Source organism: Coenobita brevimanus, chromosome 107, assembly GCF_032717465.1.
Source record: "Coenobita brevimanus isolate Jiangsu-jjx chromosome 107, ASM3271746v2, whole genome shotgun sequence".
NCBI classification, from domain to species: Eukaryota; Metazoa; Arthropoda; class Malacostraca; order Decapoda; family Coenobitidae; genus Coenobita; species Coenobita brevimanus.
In genome coordinates this window covers 5,558,551-5,584,496 of record NC_137060.1, presented here as the reverse complement: position 1 = coordinate 5,584,496, position 25,946 = coordinate 5,558,551, and the positions used below count along the sequence as shown (strand labels likewise).

General features: G+C 43.7%; 1 protein-coding gene across 1 annotated transcript in view; it reads left to right on the top strand.

Moving 5' to 3' along the window:
• The window catches only part of Dip-B (Dipeptidase B), a 103,393-nt gene that overhangs the window by 41,841 nt on the left and 35,606 nt on the right, over positions 1–25,946 (top strand). Inside the window, exons 3-6 of the mRNA XM_080285536.1 lie at positions 4,425–4,566; positions 11,011–11,128; positions 13,496–13,596; positions 16,313–16,488. Of these exons, the coding sequence (XP_080141662.1) occupies positions 4,425–4,566; positions 11,011–11,128; positions 13,496–13,596; positions 16,313–16,488 (537 nt within the window). The remainder of the gene's footprint in view (positions 1–4,424; positions 4,567–11,010; positions 11,129–13,495; positions 13,597–16,312; positions 16,489–25,946) is intronic.

The following is a 25,946-nucleotide window of genomic DNA, read 5'->3' as shown; positions in this document are numbered from 1 at the left end:
TGGAAGCATATTTTACAAGAGATGTAATGTGATCTTTCCAAGATAAGTCCCAAGTAAATGAAACCCCAAGCATGTTCAAGGATGATGCAGGATTAAGCTGAATATTATTAAACATTAGTGGGTATAACTGTTGAAGATTTTGCTGGGTTCATAGGTGCAAAAACTGAGTCTTTGATGCATTAAAAACAACCAGATTATTTTACCCCAGTCAGAGATACGAGCCAAGTCAGACATTAGGTGTGCCATTGCCTCATCCCTTGTTTGTTAAAGTAACTGCTGAGATGGACGTTGCAGGAATCGAATGGAAAGGTGAAGGGTGAAGTCATCAGCGTATGAATGGATAGGGTTAGATGTACAGCTTAGAAGGTTATTGATGAATAAAAGGAAGAGGGTTGGTGATAGGACAGAGCCCTGAGGAACACCACTGTTAATAGATCTAGGAGAACAATGGCCGTCTACAACAGCGGCTATAGAACGACCAGAAAGGAAGCTAGAGATGAAGGCACAGATATAAGGATAGAAACCGTAATAGGGCAGTTTGGAAATTAAAGACTTATGCCAGACTCAATCGAAAGCCTTTGAGATGTCAAGTGCAATGGCAAAGCTTTCGCCAAAGTCCCAAAAGGAGGATGACCAGGAGTCTGAAAGGTAGGTATTAAGATTGCCTGTGGAGCGTCCCTGACGGAACCCATACTGACGATCAGAAAGAAGGTTGTGATAGGAAAGATGCTTTAAAATTTTTCTATTAAGAATAGACTCGATAACTTTTGAGATACAGGATGTTAAAGCAATTGGGCGATAGTTAGAGGGTAATTGTGTGGTACTGTGGGGGACAACTGGGGGAGAATATACAGTATGTGTTAGCAATTGTTATGTGTGATTTGTTGCCAGTGTGTATTTTAATTGATTGTATTTCTGTTGTGGTGTCATGTTGGGGGAGAAGTGACTTTGTGTGTGCACTGGTATCAGCAAAGTTGATGGATTTGTGTACCAGGGTGATGAGTCCACCACCACCGCCGTCAGCCCAGTCTTGTCGAATGGTGGTGACGTTATGAAATGTTGGTGTTTTCTGTGCTCTGTGTAGTTTTGTTTCTTGTAAGATGGCAGTGTGTATGTTCTGTTGTTTGATGAATTGTGTGAGTTCTTGTTTTTTGGTGTTTATGCCATGTATGTGTAACTGAAGGATGTTTATGTTGTGTGTGCGATGTGTGTTGGCTGGAGGGGAAGGGGTAGGAGGAGGTTGTGATGGAGGTAAGGGTTGAGGTGGATTAGGATGGGTTGGAATGGGAGGAGTTGGGGACTGGATGGTTTGGGAAGGATCGGTGGGTTTGGCTGTGGAGGTGTGAAGGAAGTAGGAGTAGGATTGTTGGAGGGGTTAGTGGGTGGGGGGAAGGAGCATAAGGAGCAGATCCAGGTGTTTGTGTAATGTTTTTTGGATGCAAGTGTTGTGCAGGTGTAATGGGTCCAGTTCTTGCAGGAATTGCACTGAACTGAACCTTTTGTCTGTCAGCTTGACATGATAGGTTTTGAGCATGTTGGACATATATATTTGTTGGTGGTTCCTGGATTGCTGTCAATGTCCCTGGCTGGATGAAGTCATCGATAAATGACAGCCAGGGAGTCATTTCTCGGTGTAGAAAAAACTGTTGTTGTGCGTGTTGTGTTGGGAGATGTGGTACTTGCCTGGGCGACCGAAGCCACTCCCAGGTACTCGGGCCCCATGAGGGGCTGGGGGGGTTTGCAGTGGTTTGGTCGGCATGCTGTCCTCCTCTTCTCTTCGACAGCCTCTGAGGGGTAGATCCACGATGAAGACGCCACCACTCCAGGTCCTGGATAAAGGGGTAATCATCTGCGGCACTTGTATTGGTGTGTTAAGTATATACAGTGGCCTCACGTCTAGTGCAGTACAGTAATTAGATCAGAGTTCACTGCCATATTGGACAAATTATAAACCTTATGGGTAAAAATAACTTAAATCACACATCCATCCATCCATCCATCATCCAATCCTACATTGCTCCATGAGGAGCGTAGGAGCCTGAGGCTAGGCAGTTGGTCCTAACATTTAAGATGAGAGTGACCAGCCTCACTCATCCCTGAGTGGCATTACATGAGCAGTCAACCCCAACCACCCCTTGGATATAAACCTTCACCGGCTCAATCCGATTGGAGTGCAATAATTACCCACTAAACCACCAGGCACCAAAATTTGGTTATATGGTTACCACCCAGAGTAGTAAATGGTTTCCTGGTGTTCAGGAAACCATTTGGTTTGTCACCCAGTGTAGAGTCACCCACAGGCAGAAGGAAGAGGAAAGAATGAAGGAAAGAAAGACAGAAGAGGAGTGTAAAGTCACCCATAGGCAGAAGGACAAGGAAAGAATGAAGGAAAGAAAGACAAAAGAGGATGGAAAGAAAGAAGGATGGAGGACAGGAAAGGGCAGACACCCAACAGCAGCACTACATCGTGTGAGTGGATGGTGAGCGCCCTCACCCACCACTTTTAAATCATACAAGACTTTAAATTCAAGGCACAAGAATCCTTAGAATGATACAAACAGTTATTGGATTCAGTCTTGCATGATGAGTAAGGGCAAGTTGCGTAAGAAAAACCCATAGTGGTTGTGTCCAACATGCTACTGTATTATGGTGTTAGTATACCAGTGAGCACAAGGAGACTGCTGTTCGGTGATGCCGCCTCTCCTGGTCAGTGCATGTTTTCATTGGCTGTGGCACTTCTCAACTTCCCAAAATAATGGATTCCCCTTCCCCCCCAAAAAAAAAATCCTCAGATTTCACACGCATCTGTGGAAGCACTGTACTTAAGTAAGTTTTCCATACTAACCTGATTTTTTTTTTTCTTCTGAATATTTTGAGTGTCTGCCATATGAAAGGGGATTAATACTGAAAAAATGCATGTTGAGTGTAAGGCCACTGTACATGAAGTAGTATTGATGATGACTATAGACCCTGTTGTGTTGGTTTCGCATTAGTTGCCATGGAAGGCTGCCATGGTAGGTGTGTGAAGGCTCATAGGTGATGTGTTTGTTACTCATGTACTTTATCAGTGGTTATGAGAACTATTGACAATGCTTGTGATGTACAGTATTTGTTAAGTTAGTTAAATATATTTACTGTACAGTACTTGTATTGGGGTGATGATGAGGGTTGCCTTCAAGTGGTGGAAATAGTATGACCAGGTAGTGGAGCTGACTGGTTATACAAATGTCCCTCAATCTCCTCCCCATCCTCGAAAAGGATGATGGAATGAAGAAGAGCAACTTCATTCTGCAGTCGACTGGGTTTGCTTTTGTGTTGAACCTGGGATTACAACTACTGTACCTCTACTACTGCTAGTAATACTGCTACCATTTGCATTGGCAAGTTAGTTATATGCCAGTAAATGTACGCTATTACCAGTTTGTTTATTCATTTATAAAGGCTCTGACATACTTGCATGTGTCAGCCTTGGTTACCTAATAGTGGCTATCCACACTGCTCGATCTCTAGCAGTCTCTCTTTTCAGTCTCTGAACCCAGAGATTACACTCTGTGACCTCATCCCAAGTCATTTTCAGTCTGCCTTTCCCAACTCCACCTCCAGCATTTGCATCTCACTCACCACACCCAGCTGTCATCCTTCATCCTCCACATATCCAAACCACCTCAGTCTACTCCTTATCACAACACTAATACATTCAAGTTCCATCATTCCTCTCAACTCTTCATTTGCAGCCCTAACCTTCCCAGGCCTCTCATTCAAGGATACACTACACAGCCATCTAATCATTCTCATCTCTCAGCATTTGACCCTAAGAGTATCCTCTTCCTTGCCTGACCAAATCTCACTACCGTATATTTTTACAATGTACTGATGTTGGTTTCAAAGTAGTTATGGAAGGATAATGGGTGTATAAAGATGTGTTGGTGATGTGTTTGCAGTAGGGACAACTCTGTTGTTTTTAATGCATATGTTCCATGAATATATGCGCATTACTTCTTTTATTGGTATGATGATAATTGAGCCTGTTGTTGATGGTTTCAACTTAGTCGTTATGGAAGAATAGTGGGTGTGTGAAGGTGTGCTGGTAATGTGTTTGTAATGATAATGGCTTGTTAGGTGAATACATGCACAGTACTTGTTTTGATGTGTTCGGTTCATACATGTATACTTCGTTCACTTTAACTAGATGTAAAATTGTCATCTTTCCATCTTGAATGGAGAGCTATAGCAGAGATTAACAGTGTACGTGCAGTGGTAGTCACAGAGAGGTGCTATGGAAAGGATATTAAACCACATTACAGTACTGTCTTTTTCTGCTGTTTAGCTTTGGGAAATAAGTTGCAAAAGTATAAAGCAGAGTGAAAGAACTACAGTGGTGATGGTGATGAATACTGTATTGAGCTTATTGTTGTTGGTTTCAGATGAGTCGTTATGGAAGGATGGTGGATGTGTGAAGGTGGGTGTGCCAGCTGGCCGCATGGTGCTGGCCCCCACTGGCCCCCTCAACCGTGACCAAGATGACGTACGCAGGATGGCTGATGCAGCTGCCGCTGGCATCAAGAGGTAGGACTTTACCATACATCCTATAGTTGGTTTCACGGAGTCTGATGCACTGATTTTGCCAGCTGAGGACTCGTGGATTTGGTAAAACTGCGAGATGCTTTCGTGCACTGATTGGTCAACTTCCGTTGTGTTTGACTGTGCACCAAATTGATTTTGTATTCCATCCAAGGCCCTCATTTATTTGTAAAATGCCGGATTATACAGATACATATTAACCCTTACACCGCGGGCTTGTTTTGCATTGACTTGCGGCTCCTGCGGTCATATTCGCACTCCGACAGACTCTCTAAAAATATTTGCCAAAAATCAGTTATTAGTCGTAGAATATTAAAATCACATATACTTATGGCACATACTTTCAGCTTTCTTCTTGGGTGTTTGTTGAGCCTTCGTCGAGTACCGTAGGACTTGTGGAGGCCTCTGAAGTTGGGTAACGAAGTCTCCACTTTACACTTCCCGACAACTCGTAATATGTTTACCACAGCCTGATATTATCACTAGAAACACTAATCTATGATTCTCAAATAGTTTGGAATCCATACTCCCCAAAAAAAAACACTGTGAAAGCAATGAAAATTACGAGGGCGTATGACCATCCCACTTCCGATTGTTCGCCGCTAGTGTTGTCTGTTATTCATAAAAACACTCACAGTTTATATTTCTGTTACTATATAACACATATCTACAGTCTTTATCCATAAGTTTTCTTCAGTAATAGTAGTTTATTGTCACTGTAGGGATTCAATTTCTTTCAGTAAAATACAGTGGAACCTCGGTCCTCGAACGTCTCACATGTCGAACAAATCGGACTTTGACCAAAAAATTCCAGAAATTTTTGCTCCAGAGGTCGACCAAAATATCGGACCTCGACCAACCTGAACGTAGCCAAACGAAGGGAAGCTGGCCGACCAACAGTCACGCGTCCACCTTTGTTGTTCGTCAACGTGGTCGTCCTGCTGTGCTTCACATTTTTCTTGATTCAGTGCAGTATTAGCCCCTAATAATGGCTCCAAAGAAAGCAAGTTCATCCAGTACGGCTACTGGCAGTGAAAAGAGGAAAGTAGTGCGGAAAATAATTGAAAAAGTGGAAAAATTATTGCTTATCTTCATCAATGAGAAACAGTTAGCAGGAGACAGTGTTAGTGAGTATATAATTTATGAAAAGGCAAGAGAAATATACAGCCACCTCGTAAAGGAAAGCACTGGTACCAGTGCTGAAACTTAAATAGGTAAGCATCTGGGGTCTTGGAACGGATTAAAATGATTTACATTATTTCTTATGGGGAAAATTAGTTCGGTCCTCGACCAATTCGGTCCTGGAACAGCCTTCCAGAACGGATTGTGTTCGAGGACCGAGGTTCTACTGTACATAGCATTTCTCGTCCTGTATACTAGCATTGAGAGTGAATGTCACTTTCACCTTCACTCTCATAACTCATAGTATTCATACATGCTAGAGTGAAACTTTCACTTTCATTACTCCTAGTATATATATACTCGGGATTATGGCGTCTGGCAGTAGATAGATAGATAGATAGATATATATCATATTCTTATAATACCACTCATTTACATTTCTGTTTACGTTCTCTACTTTATTTACATTATTTACATTTCTATTTTATTTACACTGTGTTATCCACTGTCACTTGAAGTAACTTATAAAACTATTTTCCACTGTTCACTTATATTTACATTCATTGCTTTCACTTGGTGTTTACACATTATTTACACTTTATTTACAGTTCCACTTGCACTGTTTTACTCAATAAAAAGATCATAGTCACTCTCTATCAATTGTCAGCCCTTTACCTCTTTCCACACGAGGTTTAGTAGGGGGTAAAGGTCACAGGGCCCTTTGCATGGGCCTATAAAGCGGCAGAAGTTAGCAGGAGCAAATCAGACATACTCCCACTTTCAAAGACGACAGTGAACTGATAGTGGTGGCCTCCTGCTGCCTGGCTAGGGTAGGTGCAATACTACCAACTTCAGCCCTGTGAGACCTGCTAATATATAGCAATGAAATAATTGGCAGGAAACCAAGACAATACATAATAAATTAGGTAGTTCCAGGTGAATGTAAATATCACTTAGGCTTCTCCCTTCCCTCCTTATACAGTAAACCCTCATTATACGATGCCATGGAGACATGACACATTCTTGTTTCAACCCAACCTTCAAATAGAAAAACTCACTTAATTCACTATCCACACACACTGCAGCCCTAGCACCCTCATACATACTCTTCACAGCATTCAACAACTTCCCATCTACTCCATATATTCTTAATACTTTCCACAATCCTTGTCTATCCACCCTGTCATATGCTTTCTCCAAAGCCATGAAGGCCGCATACAACCTCTTTTCCTTCTCTAGACACTTTTCCACTAAAGATCTAAGAATGAATATCTGATCTACACAGCCTCTTCCCTTCCTAAAGCCTCCCTGTTCTTCTCCAACTAATTCCTCTGTTATTTCCCAAACTCCGTCAATAAGTATCTACCGTATACTTTTCCTATTACGCTAAGAGGACAAAAGCCCCTATGATTACCACACACTTCTTTTTCCCCTTTTCCTTTGTATAAGGGAATAATTAAACCTGACTTTCAATCATCCAGGACTTTACCTTCCTATCTCCCCCATGCTTCAGCATTTCACCACACACTCCATCAATTCCTGTGGCTTTCCCCATTTTGACTTTCTTCAATGCTTCCACAACTTCTATCCTACTGATTTCTTCCTGTCTTATCACCTTCCTCCTTCTCCCAGCCATTCCCCAGCCACTTACACTCGCATTACTTTCATTCTCTATGTTCAACAATTCATTAAAGTGTTCTCTCCATCTGCTCAATTTTTCTCCCTTCTCAACTAGTAATCTACCATTTATATCTTTCACTCCCCTACTAACTTCATTGCCACCCTGTCTGACTCATCTTACCTTGCCTATAACTTAATTCATTTGCAACTTATGTTGGAGGTGGGTGGATGTGGAGTGTTTGCAGGAAGTCCGGTACAAGGGTGGATCAGCCAGAAAGATTGTTGGGAAGGACTGTTGCTATAAGTTGTTTTGGCAAGGGGGGACAGACGGATATGGTGTTGGTGTGATGGTTGCAGAGAAATGGGTGGAATATGTTATGAATGTTTTGAGAGAAAGCGATAGGATATTGGTAGTGAAAATTCTGTTGGGCAGAAAGATAGCTGCGATTATATCGGCATATGCTCCACAGGCAGGATTGGATGAAGCAGAGAAAAAGATAGATTTTGGGATGATTTAATACGTGTAGTGGGTGGTATGCGGGATGATGAGATAGTGATTTTGGGAGAGGACTTAAATGGTCATGTAGGTGAAGCAGCACAAGGTTATGAAGGAGTGCATGGGGGATGTGCGTATGGTCTGAGGAATGCAGAAGGGGAAAGGATATTCGAGTTTGGGGAGGCAATGGACATGATTGTGTGCAACACATATATCAGGAAAAGAGACAGTAGGTTAATTACGTGTAAGTCTGGGGGAAATAGCTGTCAGATAGATTATTTTCTGGTTGGGAGGGCCGATAGGAGGTTAGTGAGGGATGTTAAAGTTATAGGAAGTGAGGAGTGTGTGCAGCAGCACAAACTATTGATTTGTGATATGGTGCTTAAAGAACAAGTGATGAAAAAGAGGACCTATGTACCTAGGAGGAAAATATGGAAGCTGAAAAACCAAGTTTGTGTTGGTTTGTATCCAAGGAGTGGTTGGGGTTTATTGCTCACGTAATGCCACTCAGGGATGAGTGAGGCTGGTCACTCTCATCCTAAATGTCAGAACCAATTTGTCCAGCCCCGGGCTTCTATGCTCCTCATGGGGCAGCAGAGGATTGGATGATGAATGGATGGATGGGCTTAGTTTTTATGTTAAGTGCTTTCATCCATCCATCATCCAAAATCTTTCTTGCCCCATCAAGAGCATAGGGGCCCAGTGCTAGGCTACTTTGTCTATCCACCTGTCTATCTGTTGCCAGACACCTTAATCCCATAGAGAGTGGCCACAAACAAATCCTCCATGTCGCCCTTTCCCTCACCATTTCACTGCCCTGCTCCCAGCTCACACTCCCCTCTTTCATGTACCTCTCCACTCCATCCCTCCATCTCATCCTTGGCCTCCCCCTTCCTCTCCCTCCCTCCCCCTCACTCACATACACTCTCCTTGTCAGTCTCTCACATTTCATCCGCTCCACATGGTCAAACCACCTCAGCTTATTTCTCCTACCGCCTCCTGTCACATCCACATCCACACCACAATGCTCCTTCACTTCCTCATTTGTCAGTCTGTCTCTCCATGTGATTCCACATGATCCTTTCAAGTAACTCATTTCCACTGCTCTCATTCTTGACTTGTGTCCCTCCAACAACGTCCAAGCTTCACTTCCATACGTTAGAGTTGGTATCACAATACTGTCATGTTGTAGCTATTTCACCTCCATGCTCACTTCCTTGTTTCTTATCACTGCTTTCAAAGAACCAGCAACCTTTCTTCCTTGTTGTACCCTTTCAAGCACTTCACCCTCTAAACTTCCTTCTTTACCCAACACACTACCCAAGTACTGTACTTAAATGCACTCACATTTTCCATTTTCTCCTCATCCAACCTCACTGTACATTTAATGACTTCATTTCACTCGAAGACCATAACTTTACTCTTCCATACATTCACCTTTAGATTACATTTCTTACACACTCTCCCAAACACATTCACCAAGCCTTGCAGCTCTCCTTGGTCTTCACTTAACAACAGTATCATCGGCAAACAACAGTACAGGGAGTTTCCACACACTGCCCTCTCTCATTAGGCCCACTTCAACATCTACTGCCCTACCGTGTATCTCTTTTATAACCCCATCCATATACAGATTGAACCACCATGGAGACATGACACATCCCTGTTTCAATCCAACCGTCAAATAGAAAAATTCACTCGGTTCACCATCCACACGCACTGCAGCCTTAGCACCCTCATACATACTCTTCACAGCATTCAACAACTTCCCATTTACTACCCATATTCTTAATACTTTCCACTAGGCTGCTTTGTCCTGACATTTATTGCATGATTGACCAACCTCACTAACCCCTGTGTGACATTATATGAACAGTAGTCCCTAGCCACTCCTCAGATAAAAGCCCTCACAGGTTCCATCTGGTTAGAGCATGTGAAGTTCATCTGGAAGGAATAATACCAGAAGAATGTGTGTAGGTTGTTAGGCCTGTGAGGTAAAGCCAGGATTGCAGAGGCTTGAATGATATGCGAATGACTGTATGGTCCTGTAATGGCCATGTTATTGATTGTTCTCCCATATGTACTTTCTCCAACCTTGTTTCTGGCTCCTACCTTACCCCATCCGTAGGTGGGAAAAAAGGTCAGGATGATTAGATAACTGATATTATTCCGTTGGTAAATTTTTTCGCTTGCATTCTTTTCTTCTTATTTATGGATGCTCCCTCACCTCATCCTTTGGTGGGAAAAAGGGTCAGATCCTGTGGTCTTGTTATTCAGACTTCTCAAAAACTTTATGGGCAGTTTATATTAAGTATTGATCATAGTCGAGTGAAAGAAACTCTCTCCAAGACTAGAAGAATTGAGATGTTAGAGATGAAATATTATCATCAAGTTTTAGAGGAGTGAAATTGCTAATTTTCCTGTCAGAATCTCTGGTTGCTCTGTAATGGAGAAAAATTCTTCAACAAAGTAAGTACCAGGTATTCCATAGGTGATTAGTTTGAAAATGCTTTTGTTTTTTGCACTGTACAAAAGTTTTGCTTGGAGTTGAAATTTCTCTTTTTCCTAGAAGAATTACCTGTGTGCCATGTAGAGCAACTGATCACTCTTGCCTTAAAATTGGACAAAGTCGCCTAGCTGAGGGCCCCAAGACTCCTTATGGGACAGTATTGGGTATGATGATGGATGGTTGGATGGATGGATGGATCAAAATGTTTATTGGGAAGATGCTGCAGCTTGATGTACATGGATCTTCATCAGGTATTAGTAGAGACAGATCATATGTATATACACCAGTACAGTATTTATACAGTACAAATATCGCAAATTCAGAAATCTGATTTTTGAAAACCTCCACTTTCCAAAATACTTGTATTGTTTCATGCAGTAGGGAGTTGTTCATAATACCTGTTTTCATACATTCAGCACATCCTTAAATACCCCCCCCCCCTTTTTTTTAAAATACATATAAGGACAGATAATGAATTACTAAGGCAAAGTATAGGTAATACTGTATTAACAGTTTTTGGTACTGTAGGCTGTTTATCACAGTACAGTATTTTCACATATTTTATCATAACAGTTCTGAATGATAAAATTTTCCATTTCCTTTAAAGCCATTTGACATGAACCATTTGTATTTGAGAGTTTGTACAGTACAACAATCAAGACACTTTTCTTTTATTTCCCAGGGCCCTGAAAGTTGGAATGAAGCGGCCACTGCTGGTGCATACAGTAGAAGACAGTTTTCCTGAGGCCAGCCTTGTCACTCTGCTGGGGGCCCTTCATGCCCTTTATGTTCCCCTGGAGGTGTGTCGTCCCCACTGATGTCCCTGGACTATTTTCTGTCTACCTTTTTTATGGATGCTTAAGTGCGAAGACATGGTAACCTGTTCTCTAAGGCCCAGCAGCCCACCACTATGTACTGCACACCACATATCAGCACTATTTGACAATTTTACCCACCATTCTGAATAGGGAGGCTGCCAGAAATTGAGCAGCATGGAGAGTCACTATTAAGTGACCAAGGCTGATGCATGCAGGCATGTTGGAACCTTTATAAACAGTATGGTTCTGTATTAAATACTGTACATGCTTAGGCTGTCTCATTCAGGACTGGTGTGATGATTAGTGGGAGTGTTTTATGAAATTATTGAGTCTTGCACAAGCTGAGTATGTAAAGAATGTTTTCACTAAATTCAAATAATCAAACTGCACCCTGCTCAGCCTGTGATTGAACTTGCATCCTTTTAGACAACAGATTACTAGTTTAACCACCTACCTTCCACTTTCCGTATAGGATGGGCACTAAAAGACTATGTGAGTGAGATGAAAGAGAGAAGAGGGAGAATGGGTATGAGATGGAAGGATGGGATGGAGAGGTATATGAGAGAAGAGGGTCAGTGGAAGGGAGGGCAGCCTAATGATGGAGGACAGGGTGACATGGAGGCAATTTATTCATGGCAGCCCCTTACAGGATTAAGGTATGTAGCTGTAGGTAGACAGCCATAGTTATCTGTCTTTATCTTAGCCCTGTCAGGCCAGTGACAGCTTATACACTGTACTTTAATCTTGGTACTGTTAGATGATTCTGTTTCGCTTAGAAAGATTCTTAAGTAGTGAAGAGGTTACTGAAGACTGTATACAACCCCTACAGTTTGAGGGTGTCTCGTGAGTTGAACAACATTATCTGCAGTAGTAGTAGTAGTAGTTGTAGTAGCAGTAGTAGTCATAGCAGTAGCAGCAGCAGCAGCGGCAGCAGGCTTACCTGAATGTAAACTCAGCAAACTGCAGGCCCTCCACCTGCGGTCTACCATCCTTCTCTCAGGGGAATAGGGAGAGAGTGTTGAGGGATATTTGAATAACCAGACAGTGAACCTGGTTGTATTGGTGTCACCATTTGAAAGTGTTCCTCTCCAACACTAAAATTGTCCGCAAGTAGCAAGAATAAAATGGAAAAAGACCTCAGATTCATGTCCAGATGAGCTTGGGGCTGCAACAACAACAACAACTAAACAGCAACTTTACATTTTCCTTTAATGTCCAAGGATAAGGATACCCTAATGAAGGGAACTTTGGGACAATAAAATTAAGAACTGGCTGCAGTAGTAGTAGTACTACCAAGTAGTAGAAGTAGAACAACCCCAGTCTGTCTGGTCAAGCAGTCCCATGAACTGCAGGCAAGCATTCACCTCTGCAGGGTTGCCCCATGTAATGAACTGATGTTCCTTTGCAGTGGAGAGTGCCTTGCTGTGGCAAGGCATAGGTAAGTGTGTGGAGGTTTGGATCCCAGATGGATGCCACATTTGTCTCTCACCCACTTAACCCTTTCCTGTGAAGGGAGGAGCGTAAATTCTGGCTCTGCGCGTAACTCTCACTTGAGAGCTTTCAGAACAGTTGTGTAGAGACATTTTACTTCTAATGCTCATAGGAAAGTTACTGTTCATCATAGAAAGGCCACTTTGGTCTCATTTTGAAGATGAAGAGTTTTGCTGTCATACATTGTCCAAAAAGACAATACAGTATATACAAAATAAAATGCAAAAAAAGTGAGTAGAAGTTAGCTGACATGCTCAAGTTTTACACTGTCCTTTAAAAAGATATTTGCCAAAAAAAATTATTCAAGAAGTAATAATATTTTTTGCTTCAATATGTAGCAGAGTAAGTTTCCTTTCCGGTAATGCATTATTTGTTGTAATTTCTTAAATAATAACGCCACATATACACATGAGAAAAAGGAGCATAAGTGTTCGGCTGGGAGGTCAAGAGGTGTACATCCTAGCTGTGAGGAACCTCACACCACACTGAGCGAGCAAACCGAGTGAGCACTCACGCACGCACGCACCAGCTGTGGCAGGCTTAGCTCTGCCCACTTTAGCCCGTCATCCAACAGAAATGACGACTCCCTAAATATTTCTTTAGAGATTACATCGGATGACGGGCAAAGTCGTCATTCTGACGTCAGAGGTTGACATACGCATGACAACCCAGGACGTCATTGGTAAGTCTAAGGGTTAACAGGGGTACCATAGTAGGCCCTACATCACCTCACTTAAAGGATATAATAATAATAATAAATATAAAAGTTGTCATTACATAGATCTGGTTAAGAGAAAGCTTGAGGGCTGAAAAGGTGATATGTAGTGAAGAATTAATAGTACTGCATTTTTGCTTCAGGTACGGGAGGAAGTGCCGGACAAAGCAACCAAAGCGTCTGTGTTGGGGTTTGTGGGTGATAGCAAGACTGTGCAACTGGCTTTGGCCCTGGAGAGTGGAAGGTTAGTGTTGAGATATACACTAGTCCCATGATTATCACAAATAATTGGTTTTGGACATGGTGCATGATAATGGAATTGTGTGATAAAAGCACAGAACCTATGGGATTTATCCTAATTGGTACCAGGCATCCCAGGTACAAGCCCAACTTTTCCCTCTTACAACAATTTAGACCCATTAATTGCATACGTAACAATATGGTCAGTATCAGAAACACACATTGGCTTGTTTCGGTCAATAGAAAGTGATGAAAAGGGCTCAGTAAGGAAGAAACAAACACATACTATAGAGAGACCTGAGATGGGCTTGAGGTAAGGGGCGCTGAAGCAAAGGGGTGAAGAGTTAGTGGTTTCCACCACCTGAAATTAACTCCTTGAGTAGGGCCTCATTTTTGAATCCCTTAAAACCATCAGAAACCAGAGACACTGCACCATCATTATTGGCAGAAACCAGCTCAGTTTCTCAGCAGTGATGCTTTATTATGTATTGTATTATTTGTAAAGGCTCCAACATGCTTGCTTGTCGGTCTTGGTCACCTAATGGCAGCTCTCGACGCTGCTTGATCTCTGGCAGCCTCCCCATTCAGTCCCTTATCCCGGAGGTCACACTCTGTGACTTCGTCCAAGGTCTTTTTCAGTCTGCCATTTGGCACTCAACATCCATTGGTCACACTTCTCACCTGCATCCAGATGTCAGTGCAGGCATCCGTCATCCACCTCACTCAGTGTAGTGGTACTCTATTCTAGGGTAGCTCTTCATTGAGTGGCAAGCCAAATGATTTCCTGTAAACCAGGAAATCATTTAATACACTGGGTGGTAGTAACCTTATAACCAACCAGCATGTGTTCCCTACCTGTCAGCAGGTGGGTTGGTGGAGGGTTAGTGCCCCTTCCTGGAAAACAACTAGTAAAATAAACAAGAAGCCTCTGACCAGGACTGACAAACAGGTGATGACCAAGGACTAAACAGAGGACATGGTACGGATTGCAACATGCAATGTAAGGGGTGTGAATGATGAGATGAAAAAGAGAGAGAGAGATTGTCCAGGTGCTTGAGGGTGCAAAAGTGGACATATGTGGATCAACCGAGACTAAATGGAGAGGTGAGAAAGTGGAAGTATGGATGGAGTATATTATGTACAGAAGTAGGTGAGAATGGGACGGCAAAAGAGGGTGTATGTATTGTTGTGTGCAAGAGATGGAAGGAGAATATAAGAGAGCATGGATCAGTTGGTTCAGGGATTGTATGGGTAAGATTGAAAATGTGATTACAAATGTGGGCGATTGTGTGTGTGTATGCGCCAATGCAAGATCATGCAAACAGAGTGCAAGAAGAGTTCTGGGCAAATATGGAAGCATGCATGGAAAAGTTTGAGAGGAATGGGAGAATGTTTTTGACTGGAGATATGAGTGGGAAAGTAGGAAATGTGATGGTGGGTGGAGTAGTTGGTGAGTGGGGTGTGCCTGCAGAAGTGTATGAGAATGGCAGTGCTCTAGTGGACATTTGTGCAGGGAGGGGGTTGGTGATAGGCAGTTTCTTCTTTGGGCACAAAGTGATCCACAGGTATACGTGGCGAGTGATAAGAAGGGTGAGTGGGTGACATGAATGAACGGAAGACAATGATTGCTTATGTGTGTGTGGATGAGAGAATGAAAAGGTATGTAATGGATGCAAGAGCATACAGTGGTGGGGGGAGTGGACTTTTGGACCACTGCTTGGTGGTTGTGAAAGTCAAAGTTCAAGTGCAATGGAGGAATAGAAGGAGGGAAGGATAGGAGGCCTTTCTTTGGTTTGATCTGTAAGTGATGACTGATGTGTTTTGGTCATGTAATGCCATCAGTGAAGCAGGCTGGCCATCTACTCTTAAGTGTACAGGACTTTGGTAGGCTAGCCTTGAACCCATACATCCTGACGGGGGGTAATATGTTCATTGCTGTAGTAGTAATTGTAACCCCAGCCTCATTTTTTTTTTTTATTATTATTATTATTATTTTTTTTAATGTGACCGACTCTGGGCATAGGCTTCACAGCCTGCTTGCAAGGCCCAGTGGTCCTCCTACGTACCGTACACCTCTACATGTCACCACTTCGGCGCTAACACCCACCGTCCATACTGAATACATGCTAGGGCTGTCTCATACAGGACTGGTGTATTGGTATCAGCATGGGTATTTTTACGACTATGTTGGCGGTTCTTCTGGTAGATCAGTAAAGTCTGATATTTATGAAAGTCAAATCCTTAAACTGTTCCCTGCCCCAACGGGATTTGAACCCGGGTCCGTTAGGACTGCAGGCCAACTCTCTGAAATGTGAACCCAGTGGACAGCGAACCTAAGTTACCCATCTCCTTCAATACACCGTCCTCCTTTTCAGGGACTTGGGACATAGCCGAGGGACATTTGTATAACCAGTCAGTGGAGTAGTCTGGCTATATCAGTGCCACCTTATGAAGGCATCCCTCTCCAGCACTAAGTAATGTGGTAGAGCATTGGCTATTATCATACAGCATTACTATAACAGTATGATGACCTGCCATTTGCGTCACTTTGCTTCAGCTCTCTCCATCCCACTACCAGCACCTCTCTTCCCCTTCCCACTGCTTTATATACAGGAAGTGTTGTATATACTCTGCGTTTGTATTCTGAAGAAACTGTAAGGTGAGACATCCATATGCAGCAGTCCCATATCAGTGTTTCATTTCTCCCATTACTTTGACAGGTTTGTTGCTCGTGATATTGGAGGGTCAGATCCTGAGCGAATGGCAGCACCCCGAGTGGAGGAATATGTGAGGGGTGTCTTCCAGGGCACCAGTGTGAAGGTGGAAGTGATTGCTGATGAAGCCACACTCAATAAGGACTACCCACTCTTTGCTGCAGTCAATAGGTGTGCCAAAGGTAGGACTACAGTGCCTGAAAAATTTTAATTATTTACGATTATTTACTATTGCCCACTGTTTACTGCCAGTAGGTGTGCCAGAGGTAGGAAGCCTTATCACTTCATACTTTTCTACCATGCCTTGTCCCACCTTCAGACTCATGCAGATATTCCGTTTCCACCACTCTTTTCACACCCATTCTCTCCACTTGCCCATACCATCGAAGCACAGTCTTTTCAGCTCATGCCCACTGACTTCCTTACTCCGTATGTTTCACGAATTGTATTTTTCCGTATCCTATCTGCTCTCCATACCCCACACACACTCCTCAACAGTCCCATTGCCATTTTTCTTACTTTTGAATTTTTATTTTCATTCCACACCATAGTCCCACTCTTGTATTTTATAGACACTAAAACTCCTTCATGCAAACCTCACACAGCCAGCAGTTATACCTCTGTTTCTTATCAAAACTTTCATAGTACCAGCCACTCTCCTTCCCTGTGCTACTGTGCTTTCCACTTTTTTTGTTCATTTGCCTCTCTTTTCTATCAATACACCCAGGTACTTAAAGCTCTCACTAGTTTAAGTATTTCTCCATTGTCTGTAACATCCCACTAGGAGTCATTTCTCTAAACAACCATCATTTTACTCTTCTGTTTTTACTTTCAAGGCATGACACTGACAGACCCCCATGAACTCCATACAGTCTACCAAGCTATCTATCTATCTATTGCCAGACGCCTCAATCCCATTTGGGGTGGCCACAAACAAATCGCCTCCAAGTCGCCCTGTCCCCCGCCATTTCACTGCCCTGCTCCCAGCTCACACCCCCCTCTCTCATATACCTCTCCACACCATCCCTCCAACTCATCCTCAGCCTCCCCCTCCCTCTTCTCCCATCCACCTCACTCACATACACTCTCTTCATCAGTCTTTCACCCTCCATCCTCTCCACATGGCCAAACCACCTCAGTGTGTTCCTCATTACGCTTCCTATCACATCCACATCAACACCACAACGCTCCTTTATATCCACATTCGTCAGCCTGTCTCTCCATGTGACTCCACAGGTTCCTCTTAAATAACTCATTTCCACTGCTCTCACTCTTGACTTGTGTCCTTCCAACAACGTCCAAGCTTCACTTCCGTACGTTAGAGTTGGTATCACAATACTGTCATGTAGTAACTTTTTCACTTCCAAGCTCACTTCCCTGTTTCTTATCACTGCTTTCAAGGAACCAGCACTTCCCTGCTGTACCCTTTCAAGCACTTCACCCTCCAAACCTCCATCCTTACTCATCATACTACCGAAGTACTTTAACGTACTCACATTTTCCAATTCCTCACCATCCAACCTCGCTGTACATTCACTGACTTCACCTCTCTCAAAGACCATCACTTTACTCTTCCCTACATTCACCTTTAGATTCTGTTTCTTACACACTCTCCCAAACTCATCCACCAAGCCTTGCAGCTCTCCTTCGTCTTCACTCAACAACACAGTATCATCTGCAAACAACAGTACAGGGAGTTTCCAGACACTATCCTCTCTCACCAGGGCCACTCCAGCATCCACTACCCTACCTTGTACCTCTTTTATTACCCCATCCATGTACAGATTGAACAACCATGGAGACATGACACATCCCTGTTTCAACCCAACTTTTAAAGAGAAAAATTCACTTAGTTCACCATCCACACGCACTGCAGCCTTCGCACCATCGTACATACTCTTCACAGCATTCAACAACTTCCCATCTGCTCCATATATTCTCAACACTTTCCACAATCCTTGTCTATCCACCCTGTCATATGCTTTCTCCAAATCCATGAAAGCCGCATACAACTTCTTTCCCTTCTCTAGAAACTTTTCCACTAAAGATCTAAGAATGAATATCTGATCTACACAACCTCTTCCCTTCCTAAAGCCTCCCTGTTCTTCTCCAACTAATTTTCCTGTTCTTTCTCTAACTCTGTCAATAAGTATCCTACCATACACTTTTCCTGTTATACTAAGAAGACAAATGCCCCTATGATTACCACACACTTCTTTTTCCCCTTTTCCTTTGTACAGGGGAATAATTATACCTGACTTCCAATCCTCCGGGACTCTACCTTCCTCCCATGCCAATCTGCACATCTTCCACATCCATTCTACTACTATCTCTCCCCCATGCTTCAGCATTTCACCACACACTCCATCAATTCCTGGGGCTTTCCCCAGTTTAACTTTCTTCATTGCTTCCACAACTTCTATCCTACTGATTTCTTCCTGTCTTCTCACCTCCCTCTTTCTCCCAGCCATTCCCCAGCCACTTATACTCGCATTACTTCCATCCTCTACGTTCAACAATTCCTTAAAGTGTTCTCTCCACCTGCTCACTTTTTCTCCCTTCTCCACTAGTAATCTACCATTTTTATCTTTCACTCCCCTGCTAACTTCACTTCCACCCTGTCTTACTCTTTTCACCTCTTTCCAGAACATTTTCTTACAGTCCCTCCACTTTACACTCAAATTCCTTCCAAATTCCTCATCCACTCTCTTCTCACTTTCTCTTACTAATCTTTTCACCTCTCTCTTTCTTTCTACATATAACTCTCTCTTCTGCCTCTCAACTTCTTCCACGCCCCTATTTCTCATCCATTCATTGTATGCTTTCTTCTTTTGTGCCACAGCCTGTTTCACCTCTTCAGTCCACCACGCTGTTCCTAGCACCCCCCTCCGTCTTCTCTTCCTTCCACACACCACATCACATGCTGCACATATTTCTTCTGTAAATATCCTACACACACCTTCCACGTCTCCCATCTGCTCCAATTCATATTTGCCCAATCGTTCCTCCACTTTTCTCTTATACTCTGCCTTTTTCTCATCCTCTTGTAACCTTTCCACTCTCCTTGTAACTACTCCTTCCTCTCGTCTTTCCTTTCTTCTATTCCTCCATCTTACATGAATTCTAATTCTGGCCACCACCAGTAGTGCTCAGAAAGTCCACCCCCCCCAACTTCTATAAACTCTTGCATCCATTACACATCTTCGCATCCTTTCATCCACACACAAATAATCAATCATTGCCTTCCTTTCCTTCAGTTCACCACCCACCCTTCTCATCACTCGCCATGTATACCTGTGGATCATTTTATGCCTGAAGAGGGTATTGGCTATCACCAACCCCCTCCCAGCACAAATGTCCACTAATGCACTCCCATTCTCATCTCTCTCAGCAGGCACACCCCACTCACCAACTATTCCATCCACCTTCACATTCCCAACTTTACCATTCATATCACCAATCAAAAACACTCTCTCATTCCTTCCAAACTTTTCCATGCACACTTCTACATTTGTCCAGAACTCTTCTCTCACTCTTCTAGCATGATCTTGCGTTGGCGCAAACACACACACAATCGCCCACATTTGTATTCTAACTTTCAACTTTACCCACACAATCCTTGACCCAACTGATCCATACTGTCTTATGCTCCTCTTCCATCTTTTACTCACAACTATCCATACTCCTTCCTTTGCCCTCTCATTCTCACCTACTCCTGCACATATACCCCATCCATACTCCCATTCTCTCACACTTTCTCCTCTCCATTTTGTTTCAGTTATTCCACATACATCCACTTTCACACCCTCAAGCACCTGGACAATCTCTCTCTCTCTCTTTCACCTCATCATTCGCTCCCCTTACATTCCATGTTCCGATAATCATGTCCTTTGTCCGGTCCTTGGTCGTCATCGTTTGGTCAGTCCTTGTCCGAGGCTTATTGTTTCTTTTTTTAGTTAGTTGTTTTCCGGGGAGAGGCACTAACCCTCCACCAACCCTTTTAGTCACCTTTTACGACAAGCAGGGATACTGGGGGAGTATTCTTGAAAAAAAACCCTACCCCCAGGGGTAATATATATATATATATTCCCCCTGTATCAGGGGGGACACAATCTGGCCGCACTGCGGGGTGGTACTACTACTCTGCGGCCAGGTTGTGTTAGGAAGAATACTGCCACCGTATTCCCTGCATGTCATAAAAGATGACTAAAAGGGGTGGGGTGAGGGACTAGGGACCCCCTCCTCTGTTTGTTAGTTCCTAAATAGAGACAGGCCAGAGAAAGGGATGGGGGATGGAGTTATCCCCGTTCCCTGAAGATTGGGTCTATGAATGTGCGTGGATGTAGTACGATTGAGGCTAAAAGGGAGGAGATTGGGAGAATGTTTGTGGGAAGAAAGTTGGATGTGTTAGCTTTGAGTGAAACAAAGATGAAAGGAAAGGGTGAGTCTGTGTTTGGAAGTGTGAATGGAAGATTGTCAGGTGTTGATAGAGGAAGGGCAAGAGAAGGTGTGGCCTTGTTAGTGAGCCCGGAAGTACAGCAGTGTGTGATTGAATGGAAGGAGGTGTCATTGAGACTGATGCGGGTGAAAGCGAATTTTGAATGTGAGGTGTGGGTGTTTGTGAGTGCATATGGGCCTGGTAGTGAAAGGGATGAAGAAGAGAGGGAGTCTTTCTGGAATGATTTGATGAGTGTCTGCAGAGTTTTGGAGCGAATGTGAATGTGGTAATGATGGGAGATCTGAATGCTAGATTGGGAAATGTAGCAGTTGAAGGTGTAGTTGGTATGCATGGTGTGCCTGGAAGAAATGAAAATGGGGAACGAATGATAGGGATGTGCGTTAAGCGAGAGGTGGTGATTGGAAATACTCTGTTTGAAAAGAAAGATATTTATAAGTATACATGGGTGAGACAGGAGGGTGGAAGGGTTGTTGATAGAGGATTTATGGACTATGTGGTTGTGTCCAGGAATGTAATAGGAAGATTGTTGGATGTGAGAGTTCTGAGAGGGGAGGGTGGAGGTATGTCTGACCACTACCTGGTGGAGGGAAAGTTAAGAGTACGTAAGAGATGGGTGAGAACTAGGAGGGTTAGGTGTGGCAGGGAGGTTTTGAAAGTGAGTGAGCTGGATAGAAGAGAGAAAATGATAGAGTATCAGGAGAAATTGAAAGATGAGTGGAATGCAGTGAAAGATCAGGAAAATGGCAGTGTGGAGGAGGAATGGCAGATGTTTAAGAGGGCTGTGGTGGGGCATGTGGAAAAGGTGTGTGGTGTGAGGCGAGTGGGCGGTGGTGTAAGAAAAGGAAGTGAATGGTGGTGCGAGGACGTAAGTATGGCTGTGGCTGAGAAGAGATGTGCATATGAAGTGTGGTTGCAGAGGAAGGATGAGGAGTCATATGAGAGATATAAGGAAAAGAGGAATAGGGCGAGAAGGGCTGTGCGTGATGCTAAAGTGGCAGCAGATGAGAGGTGGGGTAGGCGGCTGACTGAGAATTTTCAACAGAATAAGAAGATGTTCTGGAAGGAGGTGAAAAGGGTGCGATAGGGAGAGTCTGGAAAGGAAGAGCGAGTAAAAGCAGAGGATGGAAGGATGTTAATTGAGATGGATGCAGTAAGGAAGAGATGGGCTGAGTATTTTGAAAGAATGTTAAATGTAGAGGAGGAAAGGGTGGCTGAGATTATGGCGGATGGAAGGGTGCAAGGAATAAATGTGTTGGGAGAGTTGAATGATTCTTTGATCACAAAGGAGGAAGTGCAGGAGGCAGTAAAGGAGATGAAAAAAGGGAAAGCTGCAGGTATGGATGGGTGTGCTGTGGAATGCCTGAAGGGTGGTGGAGCAACTAGTGTTGACTGGTTAGTAAGATTGTTGAATGTGTGCTTTGTGAAAGGTATGATGCCAGTTGACTGGGCAAGTGCTTGTGTGGTCCCATTGTATAAAGGCAAGGGTGATAAGTATGAATGTACTAGCTTTAGAGGTATAAGTCTATTGAGTGTTTTAGGTAAGGTGTATGGTGGAGTGTTAAGAGAGTTAGAGAGGGTACAGAGGGAATGATTGGTGATGAGCAGTGTGGCTTTAGGAGAGGGAGAGGATGCATGCATCAGGTGTTTGCTGTGAGACAAGTGTGTGAAAAATATTTAGCAAAAGGCAAGGATGTGCTTTGGGCATTCATGGATTTAGAGAAAGCGTACGATAGAATTGATAGGGAGGCTTTGTGGACTGTTTTAAGATTGTATGGACTTGATGGTAGGTTACTAAAAGAGGTGAAAAGTTTTTATGTAAATAGTAGAATGTGTGTAAGAGTGGGAAATACTGTGAGTGATTGGTTTCCTGTGAGAGTGGGGCTGCAGCAGGGATGTGTGATGTCGCCTTGGTTGTTTAATATTTATATGGATGGTGTTGTAAGGAAGGTGAATGCAAGAGTTTTAGGTGGAGGTCTGAGTCTGGTGAATGTTGATGGTAAAGAGTGGAATTTGAAGCAGCTGCTGTTTGTAGATGATACTGCAGTGGTGGTTGATTCAGAGGAGAGATTGAGACAGTTGGCAGGGGAGTTGGAAGGATGTGTGAAAGGAGGAAATTGAAAGTAAATGAGAATAAGAGGAAAGTGATGAAGTGTACGAGGTCGGTAGATGGTAGGGGGATGAATATAGTTTTGAATGGTGAGTTGCTTGAGGTGGTAGAGTGTTTTAAGTATTTAGGGTCACATGTTGCTGTGGATGGAAGAATAGATGCAGAAGTGAAGTTTAGAATATAATGAAGTAGGAAAGGTGCTGGGAGGAATGAAAAAAGTGTTTAGATGTCGTTCGCTTAGAATGTACGTAAAGAGAAGGCTGTATGAGGGTGTTGTGGTACCAACTGCATTATATGGGGCAGCAACATGGAATATGGGTGTAGCAGATAGGAAAAATTTGAATGTAATGGAGATGAGGTGTCTGAGGAGTATGTGTGGAGTGATGTGTATGGATCAAGTGAGAAATGATGAAATGCAAAGGAAAACTGGAGTTGTTCTGGAGATGGCTGATCGAGTTGAGCAGAGGGTGTTGCGATGGTTTAGGCACATGGAGAGAATGGATAATGAGCGATTGGTGAAAAAGATTACTGATGTAAGAGGTGTAATGCTGAAAGGAAGACACGAATAGGATGGATGGACAGTGCGGAGAGAGCGTTGGATGGGAGAGGGATGTCTGTTGAGCAGGGAAGAGTGGCTGTGCATTACAGAAATAAATGGAGAGAAATTGTGAATGAATAAATGATGACGCAGCCCTGGGGGAATATTCTCCAGCATTTGGTCTGATCAGCTATTCAGGTCAGGTAATTGGATGGGTCTATTATGATGTGGCAGGGGTAAACCAGCTCTGCTGTCGGGCCCTGCTGTGGATGTCACTGATTGCACTGCACAGTTGACCCTCGTGTGGTTTAGTGTGGTGAGGATCTGTCCCTTCTCCCCTTTGGGGCTAAGATGCAAATGAATGTGTTTGAATGGATAAGTAAATTGGGAGTGTGTCGTCCTGTCTCTGCTACCTCCCTTTCCATGAGGGATGCAGCCTAGGTATATCTATCTATCTATCTATCTATATATGTATATATGTATATATATATATATATATATATATATATATATATATATATATATATATATATTTTCAACTGTGGAAAAAATGTAAATAATGCATTATAATTACCTTTAATGCTTGGTAGGGTTTCCTTTGCGCCTCTTCATGGACCTGAGACATCGTGGAAGTGAAAGGTCCAGGTTCCTCAGGTGCTGGGGTGATATACTTGCCCAGGACTCACGAATGGCTGCATCCAGCTTATGCAGAGAGCTCACGTCCTTCCCTTGGAGATTCTTCTTTACAAGGTACCAGAGGTTTTCTATCGGGTTGAAGTCTGGGCTATTGCCTGGCCAGTCTTTCATGAAGGAAACCTTGCAATCACGAAGCCAGTTGGTGACAGATTTGGCTGTATGAGCAGGTCCACTGTCCTGCTGAAACACTGATGCACCTGTGAGCTCGAAGAACTCAGGTAAATGATCACAAAGCAGCTCCAGGTAAACGTCCTGATTCACTCTGCAGTTCCTGGGAAGCACAACAAGCATCCTCAACTCCTTACCAGAGAAACAACCCCATACCATTAGTGAATCAGGGTGTTTAACTCTGCTTTCCACATAACGAGGGTCAAGTGGGTCACTTCCTCTGCTCCGGTACACTCGCGCTCCTCGATTACAGGTAACGGTAAACGTTGCCTCGTCAGACCACAACACTGACGACCATTGGACATCACCCCAGTTAGGGTACTTGTTAGCAAAGGCAAGCCTACGAAGTTGCTGATAACGAGTGAGAAGAGGCTTTCTCACAGGCCTGTGTTTTGTGTAACCAAGTTTATGGACTCTTCGAGAAACTGCGCACTGGAACCTCGCCAAACACTTCCAGGTTGCTCTCCTTAATTCTCCTTGCAGTCACATGAGGATTAGACTCCACTGCACATCTGAGCACATTAACAGACCTTGGGGAAGTTTTCCTGGGCCTACCAGACCGTGGTTTCTTTGTAGGAATGTCACCACTGTTTTCCACTCTGTAACGGGCACACCATCTCCGCACTGTCGACCGAGCCACACCAACCAAATCACTAATTTCCATCGTGGGGTGGCCTGCCTCCTTTAGAGCAATGCTCTGTGATATTATTTCACTAGACAATTCATGGGTAGGGGCCATATTAAAGTAGCAAAAGCCAAAACACTGCGGTTCACTAGGTAAAAAATGGCGCAACAAGAGAGGGAGGAGCGGCCAGGTTCCCCTCTCTCTCGCAGCCCACAGGCAACTGAGGGACCAGCCAACCAGCGCGCAGTAAGGCCTCAGGCTGCTGTGATGTCGTGTTAGTGCCCAAAACCTTGGGCTAAATTTTTTCTCCCAAATATGGGTGCATAAGAGATGTAGTGGTATCAGAGGTAGACTGCGAGATAATGCTGATTTTATGTGTACGGTGTGCCGGGGTGAGCAGGTGGAGATTGTCAGACATGAAAGGATTGAACTTGCTAGTGAATCTCTTGAGTGTGTGGAAGAGTTTTGTTATTTGGGAGACATGTTGTGTGCTGGAGGTGGGGCTGGAGCTAGCTCTGTGGCTAGGGTGAGAAGTGGTTGGAAGAAGTTCAGGGAGCTCTTGCCTCTCCTGACATTGAGAGGGCTCTCCCTACGTGCTAAGGGGTCTTTGTATGCAGCATGTGTTAGGAGTGTACTGCTGTATGGCAGTGAGACCTGGGCAGTGAAGGAGGAAGATATTCGCCGGCTCAGACGTACAGAAATGACAATGATTAGGTGGATGTGCAGTGCGTCCCTGCGTCTAAGGCCGGGAGGGGCTGGGTTTACAATGGAAGAGTTGAGAGGTAGGATGGGACTGGAGTGTATTAGTGTTGTGATGAGGAAGGGTAGATTGAGGTGGTTTGGACATGTGGAGAGGTTGGGGGATGATAATTGGGTGAGGAAGGTGAGAAGTGTTAATATTGGGGGTGGGGTTATGAGGGGTAGACCGAGAAAGACATGGGATGAGGTCATTAAGTGTGATATTAGGGTTAGGGGACTGAACAGGGAGGCTGCAATGGATCGTGCAGCGTGGAGAGCCGCCATTAGGTGATCAAGGCCGACACATGC